Below are 22,500 nucleotides of genomic sequence, written 5' to 3'. Positions count from 1 at the left end.
AATGATAAAGGACCCATGTTTGCCTTTCCATGGAAATCAGACTGTGCTTCGCTTCATTTCAAATAACCTTAAAGAATACCATCACCAAACTAAAGACAAAGCTGAAAACAGCAATGGCTTTAGAGATCTTTCTCATGCTGTTTTTTTTTTTGTTGTTGTGCTTTTTGATAATTATGACTTTCCCTGCAAGCAAAGTTGGCAACCAAAATTTATGATCTGGGGACCAAATTTTCCCAATTAGTTGCCACCTGGCACCTGAGCAAAAAAGTTAATTTCAAGCCCTGCTACTGTGCACGATTTTCGCGTCATTAGCGCGTGCACATGAGCATGTGCGCATACAAAACGTAGGAGATTTCACTCAGACTAAACCTGATAGCGAATTAAATGCTCCTTTTCTCTCAAATGGGCATGGTCACCATGACCCCCAATTTTTTTTTTTCAGGTATTTGCTAAGAACAGTCTAATAAAGAACATATTTGAAGAAGAAAAAAAGTTTGAAAGTAGAACATGAATTTTTTTTTTGAAAACAGTTCCTTACTGGGTGTACATGTATTTTACCCAAGGCGAGGATTTCAAGCTAACCACGGAACTGTCCCAAAAAGTGCACTGTTCCCACAACCAGGGAATCAAAGTCGGTGTAAATGAAGCATTACTGCTTATGTAAATAAAAGAAGCTTTATTTTCTAAATAAAATGTTGTGCCTTTGAAGTGACTAAGACTTAATTCTGTTTGAAGGTGATTCGAATTTTTAATGCGAAAACAGTAAAAATACCCCATTTTAAGAGCCTGCTGATGCGTAAACAAGCATGGTGACCCCATTTTTTTATTGCATTTTTTTAATGTTCATATCATGAATGTTAATTATGCCAAGTTTCCAAAAACGTTTGATAGTAGAACAATTTCAAGAGAATTACCTTAAGTGAGCATCTGAACTACTGTAGTAATCAGAAGTTCATACCTTAACCCTTCTCCTAGAGAACTTGGAGTTTTTCTGGGTATACCATAATCATAACCAGTAATATTTTCTTCTATTTGGTTTTCCTAGAAACTTGGAAGTATACAAATTGTATATCATGTAAGGAGCATGCATGGCTTCTCTGTCTACTGAAGGCACATGCTCATACATCCTATGACACTGAATTTAAAGGCTTTTGGTTTACTTCTCTTTCAAATCAGGAAAAGCTCGACTTTGCAATGCATGACATCATCTTTGACTTGCTCAGTATTGGGAGGACATCACGTCAAATAAGTCCAGAGGTACTACTTAAATTTTGAGTTTAAGGCTTTGCCTGTAAAGGTAAAAAAAAAAATTTTGGTTTGTGATCTTGAGGACTGTAAGTTACAATCTTTAAGACTGTTCACATTCACAATGATAAACCAACCATTTGATAGTCTCACCACAAAGAATAATACACTCTACTGGTGATCTCTGTGTGACCATCAAGTTGTTCCTATGTACTTTTAACATCACATGCTCATGTTAGAAACTTACCTGTCAAAGTTCCAAAGTTCATTTCCAGTTGAAAATACGTAACATTCCATTGTCATGTCACTCTACCGTTTGTCTCTTAACCCTTTCACTCCCGAGAGGTTCCCCATTGACGAGAAAAATCGCCTGGCATTAGACAGAGTAAAATATGTAAGTCTCAGCGGCACTTAAGGGAGTATGTACACCTTTATGCAAATCCTGACATTAATGTGTCCAAGGTTACCGGTAATAATGCTTACGTCATTGATGTACTGTATATATCTCTTAATTTACTGAACTTTTCCTTCAGAGAATGAACATTGGTCTACGTGCATTTTTTGTCATTGCTGATGGTCTCCAAAGGAAAGTAAGTTTTGTGAAAGCCTTTTGTGGAATTGTCTAACCAGCATAGTTTTACCAGTAATTCAATAAAGGATCTGATGCCACGCTTTTCTGAATCAGCTGTCATTAACCATCATATTCAATGATGTGTTGCTTAAAGAGGTTTTAAGAGATGAATATGTGCTGTTTTTAGGTGCTGTTATTTGAGTACATTTCTTACACTGAACTGGCTGAACTGCCAGGCAGGGTGCAGAGGTCACGCTAAGCAACATTGCACAACATCATTGGTCACTTATCACACAATCTTCAAATGACACAACAGAGCCTGGTCATTTAAGTCTTTAAAGCAGGGTTCAGATGGCTTTGATGTAATGTAGATTACTTCATAGAAAGTGTGATGCTCAGATTTTTATTCATGAATTGCAAAATGTGGGAAAATGAATGAGTGAGGGTGGCAAACAATTGAGTTTTCCAAAGTTTAGCAAGGAGTGAATGAAAACTTGTACAAATTACTTTCTATGGTGTACATGTAATTTGCTTATTTTGTAATTGTATCTAATGAGGAGGAAACATACTTGAAATCACTTTTGTGAAGTTTCCCGATGCCATAACCTTACATGCAGAACAGCAAAAATTCACAACTGATCTACATGTAAATGACTGAGCATAATTAAAGAAACAAATCCGGTTTGCAGTCCAGCGACAAGAAGACAAATTACCACTTCCCATTTTATAAAATAACCAAATAAATACAGGATAATTTGCAAATACAAAGTGTGAAATCATTTCAGTTGTCAAATTGATGTCAGATTTAACCATGACTTTTTTGTAATGGGGGCACTGACAAATTCGGACTCTGTTGACTTACACTGTTTATAGAAATGTTGAATGTTCCTCCTTGTTCGATACGGTCTCTATAAAATCATCTAATGGTAAATCCAGAGGAACAAAACTGGTAGCCTCAGCCATGTTTTCAAAACGCAAACTTCAAGTGGGTGCTGATTTAAAGACCATGCTTCTCTGTAGCCATTTGAAGGCTTTGCTTCGATTGGCTAAGTGATTCTACTCTGGACTGTGATTGGTTTTATTTATTTATGTGAAGAATGCTGTATGTGAAGGTGATTGGACATATCGCTTTATAATTTCTATTCCCAAGGTTTATTGCCTAAAATGCTTCTTCTTCTTTCTTGTACTAAGAGAAAAATATAAAAGGCAATCCCTAAAACGGGCTCCATAAAAATAAAAATCAATAACTATCTATTTTCACAAAATTTTTGGCCTAAATTTATGGATATTGGATGAGTAATAATTTATAAAGTTAACATATCAAGCATAAAATTAATTTTGTCTTTTCACTGGTTACCAAAAGTAAAGGAGGCATCCTCAATTTGTGTGTGAGAAAACTGACCCGGTATAGAGGATGGTTATTCTACAATGTCTTGTTCACATTGAAACAGTATTTTGCATTAAATTTTTGTGTCTCATGGTCTTGCCCAGCAACTGGTATGTGGAACAATGAACTGGAACTTGGAAATCCCCAAAAAATTATAGAAATAAGTATTTTTATGCTGAATCTGCAGAATTTTCAATTCTTTATTATAAAGTCTCTTCTAATTAAGTTTTATGGAACTGTTTTGGTTTCAAGAGCTCAGAGACACCGGCAATGCCGACTAGCACCACTCCATTACCATCTGGCAATACTGTGAAAGTCAGGAGAGTACCTTCCATGAAGAATCTTACCGAGGCCCAGGCGAGCAGCATTGGACTTGCAAACTACTATCATAGGTAACTCATATTTATAGAGTACATGGAAAAAAAAGAAACAGAGCAAACCCTATAAGAAGTTACTCCTTGCACTTAATTGCCATTGAAATGATTCCAAAAAGAATCACTCTGGTTTGTTTTATTACACTGACAAAATTAAGTGAGAAGCAAGTCCAGATTTCATTTGTTGGAGCAGTAGCTGATTGCGTGATTGTAATTGTGAGGGTTGGTGATGGACTTGATAGTGCTCTCAGGGCAGAGTTCATAGATTATACAGTGTAGCAGGATGTACATGTATGCTACAATGTAAACCAGGATAAATCCTGTGACAATCCTTATAGGTTTTACCTGAGTTAGCAGTTTCCAACATTCTGCCCCAGGAGAAAACACTGTGAATTGCAGCAGTCTTTCAAACTGAAAGTAAAACAAAGCAGGAAGCTCTTACAAGTCATGCCCATTGCCAGTGATCATTACTTTATTTATTTTGGATTTGCTGTTGTCACCTGTACTTGATCCCTTATATCTATCATGGAAATAATCTGTTCTTATCAACAGCATTCGGAAGACCCTGGATAGTATCATAAGGGCCTTAGATGTACAAGTGGGCAGACCCATGATGATGTCAAATCCACATTGTTCTCAAAAGGAACACGAAGAAGTTGCTGCGTTAGTACTGTTGCTTGGAAATTTCTTTCTTTCTTTTCATTGAAGCGCATCCTATTGATTTTTATTATATGGAGGAGAGTGTTTTACTGGGAACTAAACCACTCGTAGATTCCATACGCCACTACATCCGGGACCCGAGTGGCGTATTTTCCGTATGTCACCTTTGTGAGTGTCGTATCGTTCAATGACGTCACGATTCCCGCCTTTTTTTTCCCGTATTTGTAAAACTTGACTACTTTGAAACACAATAAAATCGGAATTTATCAATATTTAGTCTCCATATAATAAAAAGAACATTACAGGTTGGCTTGAAGATATGAATTTTATGTTCTCGTGGCAAGAACAATATCTCACTCGTTCGCTTCGCTCACTCGTGAGATATTGTTCTTGCCACTCGAACATAAAATTCATATCTTCTCGCCACCGTGTAATATCCTCTATGTATGAATCATAAATGCCATGTTTTGTCTTTCAGGGGAGAAAGAAAACCAAAGGTTGATCCAAAAATTGAGCTCTTTAGGACTTGCATTGCTGCCATCCCAAGGTCTGTTTAAATTCAAAGGTCACAATAAATCATTCCTTTTGTTAGTAATATTAATAGTAATAATACCGTATTTACCTGTTTATAAATCAACCTTTTATGGCCTCAGAAGAAGCTCCAAAAATCGCCCTTGACTTATACACGGGTCAAAGATTTAGAGCCAAGTTCCAGCGAAATAACTTATTCGAAATTAACATAATAATGTTGTTTTGCATATAACGAACACAGTGGAAAAGGTTGGCTTTTCACCTGGCGACAAAATTTTTTAAGACTTCAAAGTGAATGTAAGCAATTCTAGTTAAAGTGAAAAAGGATTTGTCCAACTCTAAATGTTGAAGATACTTACTAGCACAAATATGAAATAGGCACTGGAAATTTTCAGTTACCAAAGGCAGACAGTTCAAAAAGGCAGGGATGGCACTAGGATTTTTCAATCTGGGTCCTGGGACCCGCATGTTTGGCCAAATTGGGGTCCCAAGCATTTTTTGGGGGTCCCAAAATCTTGGTGACCCTCTGCGAGAAAAAAAGTATGTTTTAAATTATGAGAAAAAGAGAGTAACCACCTTGGAATTAATATTGACGCATATGCATAGGAACGGCCTAGAAAGGCTTTTTCTAGAGCCGTTACAGAAAGAGCACCCTAAATTCCAAGGGTTTACGCATCACTGGTTTCCTCCCTTAGGAGCAATGAACAGTGATGTCTTTTGCTATATTTTTGCATTCAGTGACTTGCAGAGTACATTCCTCTGAAGAAGACCGCAGAAGGTCGTCGAAAATTTAGTTTTAACCTTTTTAGATGTTTTAAACCCCATTTCTTAGAACTTCAATTATGATCACAGATGGCTCCAACAGTTTAACAAACAACAGAATATACTGACAAATCAAAGCAAGTTGTGTAAGTTATTTAAGTCAGTGCCTTGCGTCCTGGCACACATTAAAATTTCGATCATGCATTTTTTGGATTTTATTTGCGTAAAAATGCACGATTTCTGCGTTAACGCGATCCCTGAAAAGGCATTTCTGTTTCTTCAAATAAAACACGATTGTTCAACCGCTTAGTAACCTGGCCTGATACCTCATGTTTGTGTGCAAGCATCGTCACTCGCATTGCCTGAAAATGCTGGTTGGTACTGATTGTTTTTTATTCTGTTTACAAACCTGGTGTAGTCTTTGGTTTAATTCTAAGTTTTTTGTTTTGTTTGTCATGTGAGATGTTATAAATCAAGGACCAATTAAACCTTGCACGTTTGGCATCGTTTTTGAATTGATTTTCAACAATTGACTCCGCTTTCTGTGATTGATGTTGTGCTCATCCTCAAAAGCCCTTTATCCCTGAACAATGAAACAGGTTAGTTTGAGGTTGATATGTTCGATTTTCTGAGAGCTTTTTCAAAACTCAAGGACAAAATGCCTCCATATACAATGTACAACAACTGCTGAACCACAAAACTATTAAGCACTTGAGGCCCTGAGTCTTTTGTGTATCCACAGTTCCAGAAATCAAAGAATACAGGATTTATCCCATGAACATTTAACAAAGAAATTAAGAAATTGCTTTTTTCGCCATCAAAAATGTGGAGTTGATCGACTTATACATGGGTAAATACGGTAGTTATTTTTTGTTGGTATTATGATGTTCATGTTTAAAAAGTTTATAATGAAAGAATCTTACTTGTTGTAACGTAAACATGCAAGTATTAATTTTATTGACAAAATGGCGTTTGTGGTTTCCTTCAAGATGTATTCCTGAAGGCATGACAAAAATGGAGCTTGTGGACCTTCTTTGTCGTGTAACTGTTCACATGGATGAAGAACTGCGAGGGTGAGACAATAATTATACTCAGAACTCAAAACTTTATGAAGTAAGAGTGTCGGGGTGAGAATAGTGCTGAGAAGGACTTTTGTTGGCAATAATGACTGACATTTTGACAACCTGGTTGGAGTCATTAGTGTTTTGTCAACGAAGTATTAGCGGAGCTTGCTCTGCATGCTTGGAGCACTATGGCTAAGAAAATATAGTAACCCATCTGTGAGAAAATTTGGTTTTGGTCACAGTACAACTGTATGACTATATGAATGCACGTCCGTATGACTGTACGAACGTCCACCCCTCCATGTATGCCAATGTGACCAGTATTACATGACCATATCGCAGGCATAAGTTTAGAGCTCATCAAAGTCACCTGTGTTTTTTTTAAAGTTTACTGCTGTCCAGGTGCTGGGTTTTGATTGGATCACAGGCTCAAGCCAGTTTAACTTATTGTAAGGATAAAATTATAACATGGGAGCTCTACTTTTAGGCTTGGCGAAATCTATATACTAAGTACAATGTTCTTTATCCTGATTGGTTACATATTAATTCACTGCCAAAACACAAACCACTTGACTCTAAGGATACTTTTGCTCAGGTTGTTGATTAACAACTCTCTGCCAGACAGTCTTAATACTTCATCAAGTTTTGATATTACTCGTGGGTTCAAACCATTCACTATTCAGGCCTCGGTTGTTCAAAAGGTGGATAACGCTATCCACCGGATAAATCACTATCCACTTGATAACTCAATTGGTTTTTCTAGTGTTTATCCGGTGGATAGCGCTATCCATCATTTGGACAACCGGGGCCTGGAATGCTGTTTTTTGGTTGATAATGTAGCCCCTTCTGTGTAGGAGTTTTAGTTTCTGGAATTTAAGTTTTGTACATCTCATTATCTCACAAACAGTGTGTTAGCAAAATAGGCTCTATCGTAGCATCTTTGATTTGTAATTTTGAGAATTTATGTAGTTCATGTTGTGTTCTAACCACCTTTGTGTTAGCTCATGGCACAGCCTTAGGGAATCCTGGTCTTCCATATATGTGGTAGTGCACTGTAAGAAATCACAAAAATGAACAAGTCTGTTGGAAGCGTGCTTGAGTTTCATCAAGTGAGCCCCAAAATTGGCAAGAATTTGTGATGCTGATGAATAATAAAGCATGCTTCTATTTCCAAAACAATGGAATTACCTGGTGATAAATAACCTCGTCTAGGAGAGTGAATTTTTGACTTAACAGAAACAATGGTCAACCTCAAGAGTTGGAGGATTGTGATCTTTGTGTTGAATTTGCATATTTCTTGTCAAACTTTCTAACACTTGAAAGAAAAAAAACAAACTAACAAAAACGTGGTGTCTTACTATCATTTTGATGCAGATGTAAGGTATCCTTTGTTTTGCAAGTTGTTAGTAAACATGCAAGGTAACTTGATCGCAGGTGGTTGCTGAATTCGATGTCACTTCTGATCTTGCAATTTACTTCTGCAGTCAAAAGTACAATACAAAAATTGAACATCGCAAAAATCTCCCAAAATAGTTTTGTCTGATCGTAACTTTTTATATTTACGGTACAAAATTAATGTTGTCTTCATGTCTCAAATTTTGTTACTGATGGCAAAATATTTTATTCTCAATCTTCACTTCCTAAAAACTTCTTTCTGTTCTTCTTAGAAACTGTGTATCAATATTTATATACTTTAGCATCAATATTTGTTTTACATAAAACAGGCTAACAAAACCTGTACCTTGCTTGGTTCGCATTTTCAGTCTTACCTTCTCACAGCAAGTCGTATATTTTGAGGTCTCCCATCCAGATACTAACCCCGACAGGGCTTAACTTCAGTGAACTTTTGTTGTGGAAAGCGCTCAGACTCTCAGAGTACACGCTTAAACTTGTGGCAAAAAAGAAGTTGTAAGGGAATTTGAAAACGATCAACATGTCAGTGTCAAAGCCAAATGAATGTTTCTCAATTCCCTTTAATTTTCTTCAATCTTTCTGGGTTTAGTATTTTACTAGTACCCACATGTCTTCTTAAGGGAATTTACCTAAGACATCTACCATGGCACTATAGTGAGATACGGTACCAAAACAATATCATGTACTATTAGAGCTACAGATTACGTAAAGACAACTTGAATCTCCTGGAAAACAAACCACAGCTCAGTTAAAAGTTATGAATAAACGGCTGTGTTACTGCACCACCACACGTATGCAATTCGTGCCTATTTTTATCTACAATAATGTTGTGTTTCGTACTTAAGGAACAACAATTTTTTTGCAGGCTGGCCCTGTCGTCTCTTCAATCATTTGTACTGAACTTTTCTGACTGGAGGGAATCCACTATTTTGGGTAAATTTAATGTATTCCATTCTTTCTTGTTCACAGTTTTATATGATGTGGGATATAATAGTGACCTAATGTGTGGCATCACTACCCATGCTAACTTCAGTTTAGTAAACGATTTCCTTAAAATTTAATTAAATTAATTAAGACCCTCTTGTCTTATTTTTCTTGTCCTATTTGTACATGTACAAACAAATATTTTTCAGTGTACTAAGGGATTTTTTATTAACAGGTTTTATCAATGTTATTCTGCGTGAGATTCAAGATAACTTGCCTTTGCTGCTGGACAGTGCACTGCGGATGCTCTTACAGTTACTTGGTCAATGGAAAACTGCTCTCTTAGCTGGTTCTGGAGATGTTCAGGTTGGTTCCAAGATAAATATTGAAAAAAAGTCTTAAACCTTTTCCCAAATTTAACATTTTTACTGTGTCATTTGAAAACTCATTAATAATTCAGGTGATCGGTAAAACATCACGTGCATGAAATTTAAATCCAATAAAACACTCCTCATTAGAATTCTTTACATTATTTTTATAAAGCATGTGGTCTAAAAACACCCAGCTACATCTCATGTATTTAAGCCCTATGGCAACATTCCCTGCATGGAGGACAGTCGAATCCCCAAAGACTTGCTCTACGGAGAACTCTCTAGAGGATCCAGGTTGCGAGGCTGCCCCAGACTGCGCTTCAAAGACACTTGCAAGAGAGATGTGAAGAGGCACCTGGATATCCGCTTTACAGTGCGGAACAAAACAAGCCAGTCAAGATCTCACTGACTGCCTGAAGAAGAAGAGAGCCACCCGCAAGTCAAGTTCCACAGACCATGCAGCAACAGCCCACACCTGCCGCCTGTGCGCAAAGACTGCCAATCCCACATCAGTCTTCACAGCCACACAAGGAGGTGCAGCAACCGGATTTGACTCAACCTGGTGCAGCCATTGTCTCTTGAGACAGAAGGAGGTCGACGACGGCGACAATCAGCTCAATGCACTTTTCCACTTTATGTATTTCCCGAAATTGTTCCAAATACATAGTGTTGTTTTTAGAACCTTTTGACTTCACGTTTTCACGTTTTTATTGGCTTTGAAAAACTGGAAAAGTGGCCATACTTTGATCGTTAATGGAGCAATGATTCAAGGGCAATGGGCTTGACACCAAGTTGATGTCACAAATTAATTTGCATCGCTGCTTTCAAAGAACTACCCGTTATCTCAATGCAAAGCAGTCTGTGACATCAACCTGGTATTGTACCTGGTTATTTGGTATTTAACCTATGATTATACATGTAATTAATATTAGGTTGGCCAAGACTTACAGCTGGAACTATCTGCTCACAATCTGCCAAATGAAAAGGAAGTTGACAGAATGACAGTTTTACATGGTGTGGAGGGGTTTGCTCTTGTCATGCTCTGCAGGTATATAGAGTGGTGATTCTCCTTATTTTCCCAATGTCTTTTTTTTCCTTTGTGAAACCATTTCCTTTTTTTAGAACCCTCCATGTAATTCTCCTACTAATGGATCTTTCAAAATAATCTCTCGTGGTGGCCTCATTACATTTATCTTTCAGTGATCTCTGTGAATATTATGTTTGAACATGTTTTGTGTAAATTGGTAACCTGTGTTGTTGTTTCTGTGTAGTATACATCCTGTGATAAGAAAGCTGGCTCTTCTTGTACTCAAGGAAGTTCGCATTTTATGCACTTTAATGGACCTTAATGAGAAGGTACTGGTAGTACAAAATTATTTGATTGAGCTATTTTTTTTGCATGGGCACTCATTTAACTGATTGTTTTGCACCAAAGACCTCACAAAAGTCATATCCTTAAGGTTTAAAATCTTCTACTTCACCTTGAAAAGAGCTAATGATTGCCACTTGTAAGGTCTTTTTTCCCAAAAGTTTTCATACACACCAGATCACATTTAATTAACTTTTAATGGATACACATTTTTGCTCAAGGGTTTCAATAACATTAATGACCATGTCTGTTGTCATAGGCAAAAATGAATTGTCGTCTTATGTTTGAAAGAATCTGCCTTCAATTAATTTTGGGGAAAAAGGTACATGTACCTGACTTCTCTGAGTGAAGTAGCCAACTCTTTCAGTCACCTGTAATGGTGGTTATTGAAATCACTGCTTGTCATGTTTGTGGTGGCTGTTTACTGACCATTATCAACACAAAAAGCAATGAAGTGGATAAAAATCGATGGTGTGATTTTGTGACCCTTTAACCAATTCTGCTGCATATTTATCTACAGCAGTGGTTGGTTGGTTGAAGTCACCCATGAACAGCCCATTGAAAGTTTACTAAAACTAAGAAATGTTTTTCCATGGCATTAACAAAACTGTAGTTGGTGTGGGGCTAAGGTTCACACTACATGTAGTTTTGAAATGGCATTGATTTTCTTGAATCCTGTTAACTGAAGATTTTTGCATTGCAAAGGAGTCTCTGACATGATCTCAAGAACACACCAATCCCTCTTACAGCACTTATGTTTGTATGTATGTGTCTCGCTAGTTGTCCTCACAAAGTACAGCAACAACGCAGCTCAACAAGGTTGAACTGAAAACATAGTATGGAGCCTCTGGCAGCTGCTATACCGTCCATGTATGACCTTGGAGCACAGCTTACAGCCAGCTACAATCATGGACAAAAGTCTTGGGACAAATTTACACTTGTGGAGTTTTTTCACACACGCCAAACAAACAGTCTCGTGCGAATTCATCTACACTTGTTCAGCCCCTCCCCCACCCCCCAATGTTGGACACGTGTACACCACTGCACCAACCGTGCTTCCCATCCACTTTGGTTTGTTTACTTATGTAAGTGCTTTCACAACCTAACATCTGGTGGTTCTCTTATGTCACAGGAAAAGGCTGAGAAAGTAGTGCTGGATGTGATAGATCAAGTGTTCCCTACTGTACTTGAGAACGTTCTTCATTCTGTGCCACAGAGCGAGAAGGTATTTTAATCATACCAGTAATTCAAAAACATGAATTTTGATGTTTTGATCAAAATGAAGGTGACTGTGGATCGATGAAGACCTATAAGTATAAATAAGAACTATTTCTCATAGCCTGTTTTTTCTGCTTTTATCCAAGCTTCTAAATGCACCCAGTCTGTTTGAATAACCAAAAGTTATCGGCAATTTCTTACATTGCACTGTATCCTTTGTTGTCAGCTCTTTTCAGGACCTTTGGGCAATGTGGACATCTTAGTCGTGAATGAGAGGCTGGCAGGAAATATGGACAAGGAAACCGGGGAACAATTAAATGTCTCATTGCACAGTTTCTTTTGGTCATCACTCATGGCTGGCCTTCTCAACAAGCACTATCTGCCAGAGCTTTGCCCATCTGCTTTACAGTTTAGCTGGCCAAGTGTTTTCAACCGCCTTGTCACTGTCTATGCTTTAATTGATTCAGGGTATGTACCCAATATTATTTTCCTATCTAGTTGATTTTCTTGGAATTTCTGAACCTGCCCAGGCTGTGAATGTTGTATCATATGTCAGCATCATTAAAGTTTTTGGGTGAGTTTTTTAATTCTCACACACCGCTGGGAGCCATGCCAAGCCGAACCACACAGCCTGACCTTTATTAACATAACATAATTGTCTTACAATGACACAAAAAAGTGGCTAGAGAATAAGTTCACCTCAACTGAACACATTCTACAAGTACTTCACAGGTGGGTGGGCGGGGCATGTCAGGCAATGGCAGATGGCAAAACAAAAACTGAAACTTTACACGAGCCATGTGACCTGAAACCCCCCCATACCTGTACCCAGACTCCCAGCCGTGTGTGAGAAAAATGTTTCCTGCTTCTTTCGTTCCTCAGCCAGCGGAAAACCACACTTAGTGTAAGAAATCCTTTTAATCTCTTTTGGTTTCTTTGATTGCAACCTATGCCAGTCTTGTATATTACATTACTCATACTGATCTAATAGTGTTGAAATTATTTTACTCTTTCTGCTGAGCAGTTGATTTCATTCCAAATGCTGTATAGTGTATTACCCACGACTTTGCTAAAATGAGAAAAACAAGCCTGAATTATTATTGTCTGAACTGATAAGAGGGAAGAGTATTATCATTTTGTTTTTGTTTTTTTTTTCGAAGGCCTTTTCCCTTACGTCATGTCTTGGAGTTAACTATTCTACCTTGTTACTGCAAATGTAGCAAAGTTTTGCAGAGTGATTGTCGGAAAGCTTGTGAAACACTGGGATAACTCAGCATGATGATTGTCTCACCATTGTTGTTAATACTTTTATTAGTACTACAGTTTTGAGATTTCTTTAATTGAATGGGGCGTAAGCCACTGATCCGAGCTCCACATTTTTTTTTTCCACAGTGCATCTGGAATAGATTCTATTACCAGTTTGTCATCAGTTTACAGCAGGGGACCAAAGAAAACAATGAATGTGAACCATGTTTGCTTGTTTAGAAATTACCTTATCTTTGCATGCTGTGCATATCCTCGCTCTCCCCTTCAAAGGAGTGGCTCACCAGAGCAAGATGGAGGAGGGTAAGCCTTTATAGGCATTTAGGCCTTGATTAAATTTTGGTTCAGTCGTTGAGGATATTATTGTCACATACTAAAAGGTAGTCTGGTTCTGAAGTGGATTCCAGTTTCCAATAACTCCATTTCTCAAAACATGGAAGAAAATGTCTTATCTGGTGCAAGCCGGCAGGTACAAAACACAGGTCACAGGGCACAGGTCACACGTCACAGGTCATTGTTTAGGGAAAGTATCCTAAACATTCATAAAAGCTAACCTTAGGCCTAAAAACTTTTGTTTAGGCCTAATTAGGCCTAAGGTTAGCTTTTATGAATGTGTAGGATACTTTCTGTGTTGTAAAACAATGACCTGTGACCTGTGTTTTGTACCTGCTGGGTGCAAGCCCAATTAAGTTTAATATCCAACACGATCAAGTGTCCTTTTAAGTCTAAGCATTTCCTACCTTCTAACAATAAGATTAGCGTAAAGGTAAGCGTTGTTTTTAGGTCAGGTTAGACGCAGCAGTTTGTCCTTGCTTGAGGAGCATCATTTGGGGACACTGTATGACGTTAATTATCGCGGGGCGTATCTAATCGACCGTTTCGATACTCGATAGAAATCGAACATAATCGATCGTAATCGATACTAATCAATCGACTAATATCGGAAATCGATAGAAATCGAATACCTGCATCCTTTTGATTATCGATTTTATCGATTGTATTAAGGGGTAGTTTCTAAAGAAACTGTAGTGCTGCGTCGGTGGGGAAGTAGTATACAAAAATTTGCTTTTATCAACGGAGTTGATAATGTAAATTGGCCACCGTACAGAGATTTCTAAAAGCTTTTAGAATCTCTGTACGGTGGCCAATTTACATTATCAACTCCGTTGATAAAACCAGATTTTATTGATTGGTTCGACAATTATCGAAACACAATAGACGAAGATCGGGTCGATTCACTTCCGTAAAGTGTTCATTTCTAGCGTCAGGTTGATCCTCACTGGATCCTCACAGGATCCTCACAGCTCACGCGAACTAAACAGTTGCCCACATGTAAAAAAGTGATATTAAAGTTGAGGAAAAGAGAAAGGGGACACGTACTTCGTGATTCTTTTTGAAATCTGCGTGCGGCTAATTACTTGCATTTCCGGACTTATCTGTGGATATTAGCAGTTGTAAATTGCATAGTGCTCTGATGCCTTTCAAGTCTCACATGCTGAGGCGTGAAGATGGAAGGCATATAAAAGTTTGTGGAATTACATGTTCATTGTATGCATCTGATTTCATTATTAATTTACGTACTCTATTTCAGAGCATCTTTGGAAGGTTCAGAATCAAGGGGTGACTCCAGAGTAAGTGCCATTTTAAAATTTTGTTTGTCAACTAAGTCATAGCCAAAAAAAAAAACATGTAACAGTAATTATTAGATTTCCATCGGTTCAACTCTTTTTTTAACAAAGCCTTTGTCTCAACTTGTGCAACTGAAAGACCTGTTTGTGCCCTGGGATAAAGCTAAATGTTCACAACCCTGTGGTACGTTGAAAATATTAGTTACTTTTTTGCAAAGGGCAGAGGACTTTGTCTTTAGTGTAGCACTGTCCTTTGCTCCATATAATTATCATTGCTCATTGCTATGCGATATCAGCTTATACAAGCTACATTGCAATCTGTGTGTTAAAAAAAGGAAGTGACGATATGAGCAGGAAGAGGAACAAAAATCTGACAGTTTTACTTTTAGTTTGCTTTACAATACAATACAATACAATACCATTAGATTTGTATTATAATCCATAAAATGTTCTTATGCGCTGTTTTGATTGCCATTAAAAAAGTACATAAAATAATTTTTAAAAATGGATGATTATTATTGACTATTTATAAGCCTGGGTAAACAGGTAGGCTTTTAAATGTTTCCCTAATTTGTCAAATGCAGTAATGTTTCTTATGGTTGATGGCAGAGTTCCATTCTGTAGGAGCAGCGTAAGTAAACGTTTTGGCACCAAGCGTTGGTTTCAGTTTATTAGGTGGATGTGCTAATAGTAGCTCATTATAGCAGGAGTGGTTCTTGATAGCTATAAGGCCCGTCATATATTTCGGTGCGAGTCCGTGTATAGCCCTAAACGTTAAAGGTAGAATTTTAAAAAGTACCCTAAACTTAACTGGCAGCCAATGAAGATCAGCAAGCACTGGAGTGATATGTGAAAAACGTGGAGTCGAACATACTAAACGAGCGGCTGCGTTCTGAATGTGTTGTAGTTTGGCTATTTGATAAGCAGGCAAGCCATAGTATAAGCCGTTGCAATAATCGAAACGACATGTTGTAAAAGCATGAATAAGTGTGGCACACGATGTTTGATCCAAAAATGCCCTTATCTTTCTGATGTTGTAAAGGTAATAAAATGAGGATTTACATATGTTAAGAATCTGCGTATTTGGAGGAAAGTTAGTTGCATAAATGGATGGATTTTAGCATTCAGGTTTTTAATTTTCATACAGCCTCCTTCTCCCAGCATGATGGACAGTTTGTTCCGGTTTGCTGTACCTTTGCTGAAGAGTGATGTATCTGATATCAGAGAGGCAGTCATTATTGGCCTGGGTCGGACAAGCCCCTGCTCCTACAGGTACGTTTAAGATGCGTTCACTTCTCCTACGTCAAGGCAGACAGTCGCTTGTTGTGAAATACATGGAACTTTGAAGTTTGGACGGTAGAAGGAAAACTACTAAAAGAGAGAAGTCAAGTGAAGCTATGATCCTCGCAGTTATGAACGCAATTTTCGCAAATCCGTAGAGAAGCCTGAAAATTTCAGGACTTCAACGGGGTTTGAACCCGTGAGCTCGCGACCGTTGCACCGGTATCGCGAGGTCACGGGTTCAAAGAGAGTTTAACAGTTGTAACGAAATTTAAAGTTGCCAGTCCTACTTTATGGTAGGTGAGCGCGTAGCGAACGAGTGAGTTTGCGGTTCTTCACAACGACTGAATAAAAATCGTACGAGCGAATCAAACCTGAAGTCTTTTGTTTGTTTTATAAGTACTGAAATTTTTTTCAAACAATAATTAGCGATTGGACGATGAATGAAAACTCACACAAACATACACTCTCACAAGCAGTCGTTCAATTTCGTTTCTGGAATGTCCTCAACTTTTCTAATTTCATTCTTAGTTTCTCAAAAGGCTTGCAAAAGTTTTACATCTCGTTGTGTTTTTGCAAGGTGGCTTTGTTCTCTTGTTCAGCAATGAAATTGTCAACCGAACTGGCGTCCACAAACCTTTTCGACATCTTGAAAATGAAAGGGCAGCGTGCAAGTTTTCGCGCCAAGGATGACGTAGTTTCTCGAACAATGACTTTGCACTGGTAATCAGGCGCCGCGACTGATGAGATTTCATCCTTCGCGTCGCTGATTGGCTGTGACTGAAAACATTCACTGTCATTTCTGTGAGTAGGCTCAGTACTTATAAGATGAAACATTTTGTCGTGGTGCGCTGCAGTGGTATCTATTTTTTTACTTCATTGCAGGGAATTTCTGGATGAACTGCAGTTTCTTCTTAGAGAGGGTCTAGACAGACGTGCCGAGGTACAACAACACTTTACTTAAATTAAGTGTTCTTTACTGGTTTCAATGCCATAGGTGCAGTATATTTGTTGAGCTGATAATCATTTATCCAATAGGCGGAACTAAACTCTTTAACTACACACTTGATTGCTCGAATTTTCCCAGTAAAGACGCGTATGTGACTTGAAATGAATCTCATTGAGAAAACTAACCTGTACAAGCGATTAGAATAGGGTCTGACAGCATGTAAAACCATGCAACAAGAGATTCGATACGCCACTTCCAAAACTGTTTGCCGCAATAACAGAGTGTTTATGATATCATTGAAAAGCAGTCTACTCGGAACTATACTCACCAAAACATCAGCTGTCGAAGCTGTGGTTGGACGCTGACTTCATTGGACTTTTGCTTATAAAAATACCAGCAATCTGCATTGTACATGTTTGCACTCGTACGTTATGTATCTGTGTGCGTAGTACATGATACAGGAAAAAATCTCGTCTGTCACTTGCAGAGTGTGCGAAGAAAAAGAAAACGAGATGTTCTACGAGCTTATCTGGTGCGAATATTTGAGCTCAATGCCGAGCATGGCTGTTTTAGTGACAGGTTAGAGTGGTATTCATTCACATTTCATTGAAACAACTTAAAACGTGTGTTTGTGCAAGTGCTGTCACTCGGCGGTCGTGTAACTTTTTTATAATCTATTGTAGTGCCAGCGAGCTTGTGACAGAGGATGGGTTGAGTCCAATATTTGTGGAGTACATTGAGGGAACAAGGTTAGTAGAACAATAGAATTTCCATGAAGCTTCTCGTGTTGTGAAGCATGGCCTCCTTGAGTTTGAATTTAAAATTTCAGGAATGATAATAATAATAAATTAATAATAATTATTGGCCGTCATGATGAATTAGGGTAAATCCCAAAGGCTTTGATCTCGGCATGTTTTTTTTTTTTTTAATTCTAAAACTCTGTACTTCCTGTAAGAGCTATTTGATCACATCTGAACCGCAAGGAATGAAATCGTTATTGACATAGTGATTGTATTCTTATGATATACAATAATTTTTAATGTTGTATAGTGCTTCCAACTCTTACTTTTGGTATTTCTGTAAATTATGTACATATTTTTCTGTTTTTAAAGAAGAATAATAATAATAATAATAATAATAATAATAATAATAATTTATCAAGCGCATTTCTGACCTCAATGCGCTTTACATGAACTGAATAATTAGAGGAAAAAAACAAAAAATATATATCTAACCCTAACTAAAAATACTGAGAGAATATTAAGAATAAAAACTAATGAAAATATTTCTTGAAAACAAATATTTTAAGTTTTGTTTTAAATGTTGCAACGCTTTCTATATTTTCAATATGTTGTGTGATAGTGTTCCACAGCTGAGGTGCTACGGTCGAAAACGCACATCCTCCGTATATTTGGGTGGGGTACATAATAGCGAACAGAATGATGATCGTAGAGCCCTTGTTCAAGATATCCAGCAGATTGTCCATTTATATGTAATAAGAAGAATCTTAAAGTTAACCTTTGCTTCCAGTGGTACCCAGTGCAGGGTCTTTAAAATTGGTGTTATATGGTGGGAACTGCGATCTCATGAAATGGAAGGCATATCAACGAGAAACCCCCGTCTCGATTAATAAGTAAACCATATCAACCTGACACTCTTACGTTTGGATTTCTTTCTGTCCACATCCTTTTCGTCATTGTCCATTTATTTTTTTTAATCCATGTTTATTATGCATGCTTCTCTACGTTGTTATACATGTAAATTCGGACAGTTTCAGATAATTTTGTCACCGACGAAGATGTGAGAGCCATCAAAACATATCTTGCGATTCATTTGCTGTTTTCTAGATCGCTAGTTTCCTTAATGGTGTTTCTATTTCAACAGATGTTATCTGGAGAGTGAAAGTGAGAAGGATATGCCAGCTATGATGCAACAAAGACTACACTTTGCTCATTTTCTTTATAAAATGATTTCTTCAGTGCCGGGTAAATGAACTACTGTTGCATTACATCTTTGCTTTGCTTTATACTATGTACAACCAATATAACTGTATAATGATTCTCTCTTGATCTGTCTGTTCGCCTTCTTATTTATCCGACTGCATCTACAGTAAGTACACCTCAGCCGTTATTTGATGTGTTAAAATGGCTGTGGAATCTTCGTTTACTGACGGAGAAAACATGGTTAGATTCGGTGAATCTAGTTTGCATTCTCTAACATGTTTTTACTTGTCAGTCTCTCTTCACAGAAATCTTCTGCCTGATGACATGCGCTGCAGCCTGTTTTTCCTTTTTAGCAGCTGGTGTGCTCATTTTGGAGTAAAGGCTTATGGACTTCAAAAGTAAGCTTTTGCTTGTGGTTAAGTTCATAGTTTATAGTTCGTATCTTTATTTACCCTCGAATTTTAGAGTAGCTTTGTGTAGCTTATATCTCCGAGCATTTACTCTCTCAACCATGATACACCACAGAGGACAGACCTTAACACCTTGAACTCCATGCGCTACCTTTGCAAATACTGTGTGGGTTCCCTTCCGTCCCACAGGATTATGAACATTGAATGGTTGTGAGATTTGTCCGAGAAGACTTGAAAGTGTAACCATTTGCAGCACTTTCTCCTCAGTTATTTAAAGACCCTGAGTGTTGGTCCGGCCGGAGCTGAACTCACGACCTCCCGCGTGACAGCCCGGTGCTCAACCAACTGAGCCACCGGTGCGCGGTGTAACTGTGTTAACTTAGTTAACTGCTGCTTTGTTCCACAACGGCTTTTTTTTCTGTTCCAGGACACCTCTCATTCCAAGTGCACAAAGCAATGATTTGGAAATGGCCTCTCTCTATGTAAGTACTAGTCCACAGCGCTTAATCGTCTATTTTATTGTAGTTTAATTTGAAAGGTAAAAATTTGATCTTGTGACTCTGAAGCTGTTTCCATTTTTTTCTTTCAATCTTTATATGTAGTGATGATTTTGCTGTGGATTTTATTACCATGAATAAAAACATCACATGTGTCGTTTTTATCTATTTTGTTGAATTCGTGAGATGGGACAATTTTTCACATTGGTTTTGATTGCTTAGGCAATGCATGAAGCATGCAATACAAACTTCATGCTCATTAATTTAGGGTGGTGTATAGCCACGTTTCACCTGATTTTATCTTCTTGTAAGTTTTAAATAGTAAGATAGTGAGATGCCTGACAATTGAAGAACACTCTATCTTTAATGAATGGCTTTTGGAAGTTGTTTTCTCATTCCTTATCCTACAAATGAAGTCGGTATTTGATGTATTATTTCGCTGTTTTCTTGGTTCAGGCAATGTGTGGCTTGCTGCAATGTGGACCTGCATTCGATCGTAATGGGCTTATCACCGGTGGATATCTTTATAACTGGTTGCAGACAGTCCTCAACTCGCCCAAGGAAAAGGTGGGTTTTGGTATATAGTTTCCTTTTGGAACTTAAAAGCTGAAGCACTAAGATGGTTACAGCCAGGAGATATTTTGGCTTTTGGAGTTATCAAGTAAACGGAAAAGTGTTTTTGTTATTGGGATGATAATCGCGAAAACGGAGGAAGTCAAGCCATCTGAAACAACCGATGTGGAAAGTGTGTCTTTTCCAATGGCCAGAATCCTGCGTAATATGTTGTTCAGATAAATGAAATGTATCCATGATATCGCATTGGGTCTTTCGTGAAACATTTCAATTTTGATTTCCATTCCGCTTCGTTCAAATGACGATAATGCTTATTGAATGTGAAGTCGTCCGAAATGACGGGGACGTACAGGAAGCTTATAACTTGGATGTCATTAGCACCATTCATTCCTCGAAAAAATCAAATGCGCAGTTGGTTGTTCAGGCAGTTCAGTGTGTTTTAATATATATTTCCCTGAAAAAGATAAAAACCAGACGCTCGTTTTCTCTGGCAAGTACAATTCTTTTCTGACCTGGTCTTGTTGTCTTACTTTCACCAGATTCATCAGCTGGGACGCACTACTCTCGTTCATCTTCTAGAAAACAATACTAACATCCCCTCCCTACTCCACTGGGTTATTGACAAATGCTACACTGGGGCGAGGTTGGTTGTTGATGGCTGCTTCAAAGCTCTGGTTTCGGTTTTCACAAAGAGGTAAACTTTGTACAGTGTTGTGATATTTCCTTTTTGGCAAGGCGTGGGTGTTGGGATGAGTGCGTAGAAAGGATGACTTGGAGGAAAAAGAAATAATGTAATAGACTGGTATAGAGGCAACCCAGGGGTATATGATAAGAATCAGGTAAAGACTATGGAAGTAAAGCCGTAACGAAAAACTGAAGTGTCTGCACCAATACTGGCCAAATTACCGAAAAAGCTCTTCACGCATTTCAAAAGCAGGTGGCATACACTTCTCCAGGCATCGTCATCATCAAAATAATCAATTTTTCGCGTCTTTGAATTAGACCTCAAGTAAGCAATCCATCCCAAGGTAGTATTCTCAATTTCGTGTGCTCCCTTGTGTGTACTATAATATGGAGCAAGCTCCGCAGCATGCTCCCTCGTGTGTATCGGCTTTTATAGTCGCATACTCCCTTTTCATATTTTTTGAAATGCAATTTACAGGACGTTTCAACAGACCAGAGAGTCTCACCGGAGACTTACATAAAAGGTTGGGGTTCTCCAACGCCTCAGAGTTTATTAAAAAGCGTGAGGCTTACAAGTTGCAGTCCGTTACCAAGAAGAGTAAAGGTTAACCATTTCGGCTCGGCAGCTTCATCACTGAGACAGCGCTTTACAATCTCGTTCCCAGAGCCCGTGATCTTGTGGGTGGCGGCAAAGATACAGAGCTCTGGGAAAATCAACAGAAATGGAAGTCAATAGAGCTGGGTGGGCGTAGTTTCCACCCAATGCACCCCGCAGCTGTTTACAAGTGTAATTATATAGCTGGTAGTTTCCGCAATTATCTGCGTAGCTATTATTCTTTGATTATTTAAAGATGTCCAATTAAGGATAACTTTGGATAGTTTCAGATAGGGTTTTCTTCTAAAAACAGGCAAACTGTCCAATTTAGAAAGTATAGGACAGTTTGTCTAAGCCAATCATATGTACAGAAACTACAATAGATGATAGAATCTAGCCAATCAGCACAAAGCAGAGCATCAGCTGTGTAGTTGTTGACAATGGCGGCATTAAGCCACGGCGATTTTTCCATTTCTCAGGACTTTTTCAGCGATATCACCGCAAATGAGAGATTTCCTACGTTGCCAGAAGAAGATCTTGCCAACCTGAGAGACAAAAACCAAAACTAAAACACTTCGAAGAGTACAAAAACTTGGCTAAATGTTTTCAGAGTGTAAGGTGAAGCGTAACGCGTACATTTCTTTGTTACTCTTTCAGTGACTACCCATGTGACATGATCCCGATATTAAACGTTGTTCTCTTTAAAACCGCTGATTCCTCGCTGGACATAAGAGAGAAGGCAGCGCAGTTGTTGCAACTTCTTGAAAGGTATTGGTTGGGTCGCGTTT

General features: G+C 38.1%; 1 protein-coding gene across 1 annotated transcript in view; it reads left to right on the top strand.

Annotated features, from left to right (window-relative positions):
* The window catches only part of LOC138015716 (protein furry homolog-like), an 81,961-nt gene that overhangs the window by 21,432 nt on the left and 38,029 nt on the right, over window positions 1-22,500 (top strand). The window contains exons 15-38 of the mRNA XM_068862827.1: window positions 1,177-1,257; window positions 1,779-1,835; window positions 3,456-3,595; window positions 4,130-4,240; window positions 4,716-4,784; window positions 6,520-6,603; window positions 8,873-8,940; window positions 9,167-9,297; window positions 10,235-10,350; window positions 10,574-10,658; window positions 11,804-11,896; window positions 12,116-12,357; window positions 13,282-13,455; window positions 14,744-14,783; window positions 15,928-16,052; window positions 16,947-17,004; window positions 17,498-17,589; window positions 17,694-17,759; window positions 18,895-18,995; window positions 19,246-19,351; window positions 19,791-19,845; window positions 20,317-20,427; window positions 20,973-21,127; window positions 22,370-22,480. Of these exons, the coding sequence (XP_068718928.1) occupies window positions 1,177-1,257; window positions 1,779-1,835; window positions 3,456-3,595; window positions 4,130-4,240; window positions 4,716-4,784; window positions 6,520-6,603; window positions 8,873-8,940; window positions 9,167-9,297; window positions 10,235-10,350; window positions 10,574-10,658; window positions 11,804-11,896; window positions 12,116-12,357; window positions 13,282-13,455; window positions 14,744-14,783; window positions 15,928-16,052; window positions 16,947-17,004; window positions 17,498-17,589; window positions 17,694-17,759; window positions 18,895-18,995; window positions 19,246-19,351; window positions 19,791-19,845; window positions 20,317-20,427; window positions 20,973-21,127; window positions 22,370-22,480 (2,471 nt within the window). The remainder of the gene's footprint in view (window positions 1-1,176; window positions 1,258-1,778; window positions 1,836-3,455; window positions 3,596-4,129; window positions 4,241-4,715; window positions 4,785-6,519; window positions 6,604-8,872; window positions 8,941-9,166; window positions 9,298-10,234; window positions 10,351-10,573; window positions 10,659-11,803; window positions 11,897-12,115; window positions 12,358-13,281; window positions 13,456-14,743; window positions 14,784-15,927; window positions 16,053-16,946; window positions 17,005-17,497; window positions 17,590-17,693; window positions 17,760-18,894; window positions 18,996-19,245; window positions 19,352-19,790; window positions 19,846-20,316; window positions 20,428-20,972; window positions 21,128-22,369; window positions 22,481-22,500) is intronic.

The sequence above is a fragment of the Montipora capricornis genome, chromosome 9, assembly GCF_036669925.1.
Source record: "Montipora capricornis isolate CH-2021 chromosome 9, ASM3666992v2, whole genome shotgun sequence".
In the NCBI taxonomy this organism is placed as follows: domain Eukaryota; kingdom Metazoa; phylum Cnidaria; class Anthozoa; order Scleractinia; family Acroporidae; genus Montipora; species Montipora capricornis.
The sequence above is the reverse complement of the archived record's forward strand: the minus strand, read 5'-3'. Positions and strand labels throughout refer to the sequence as shown.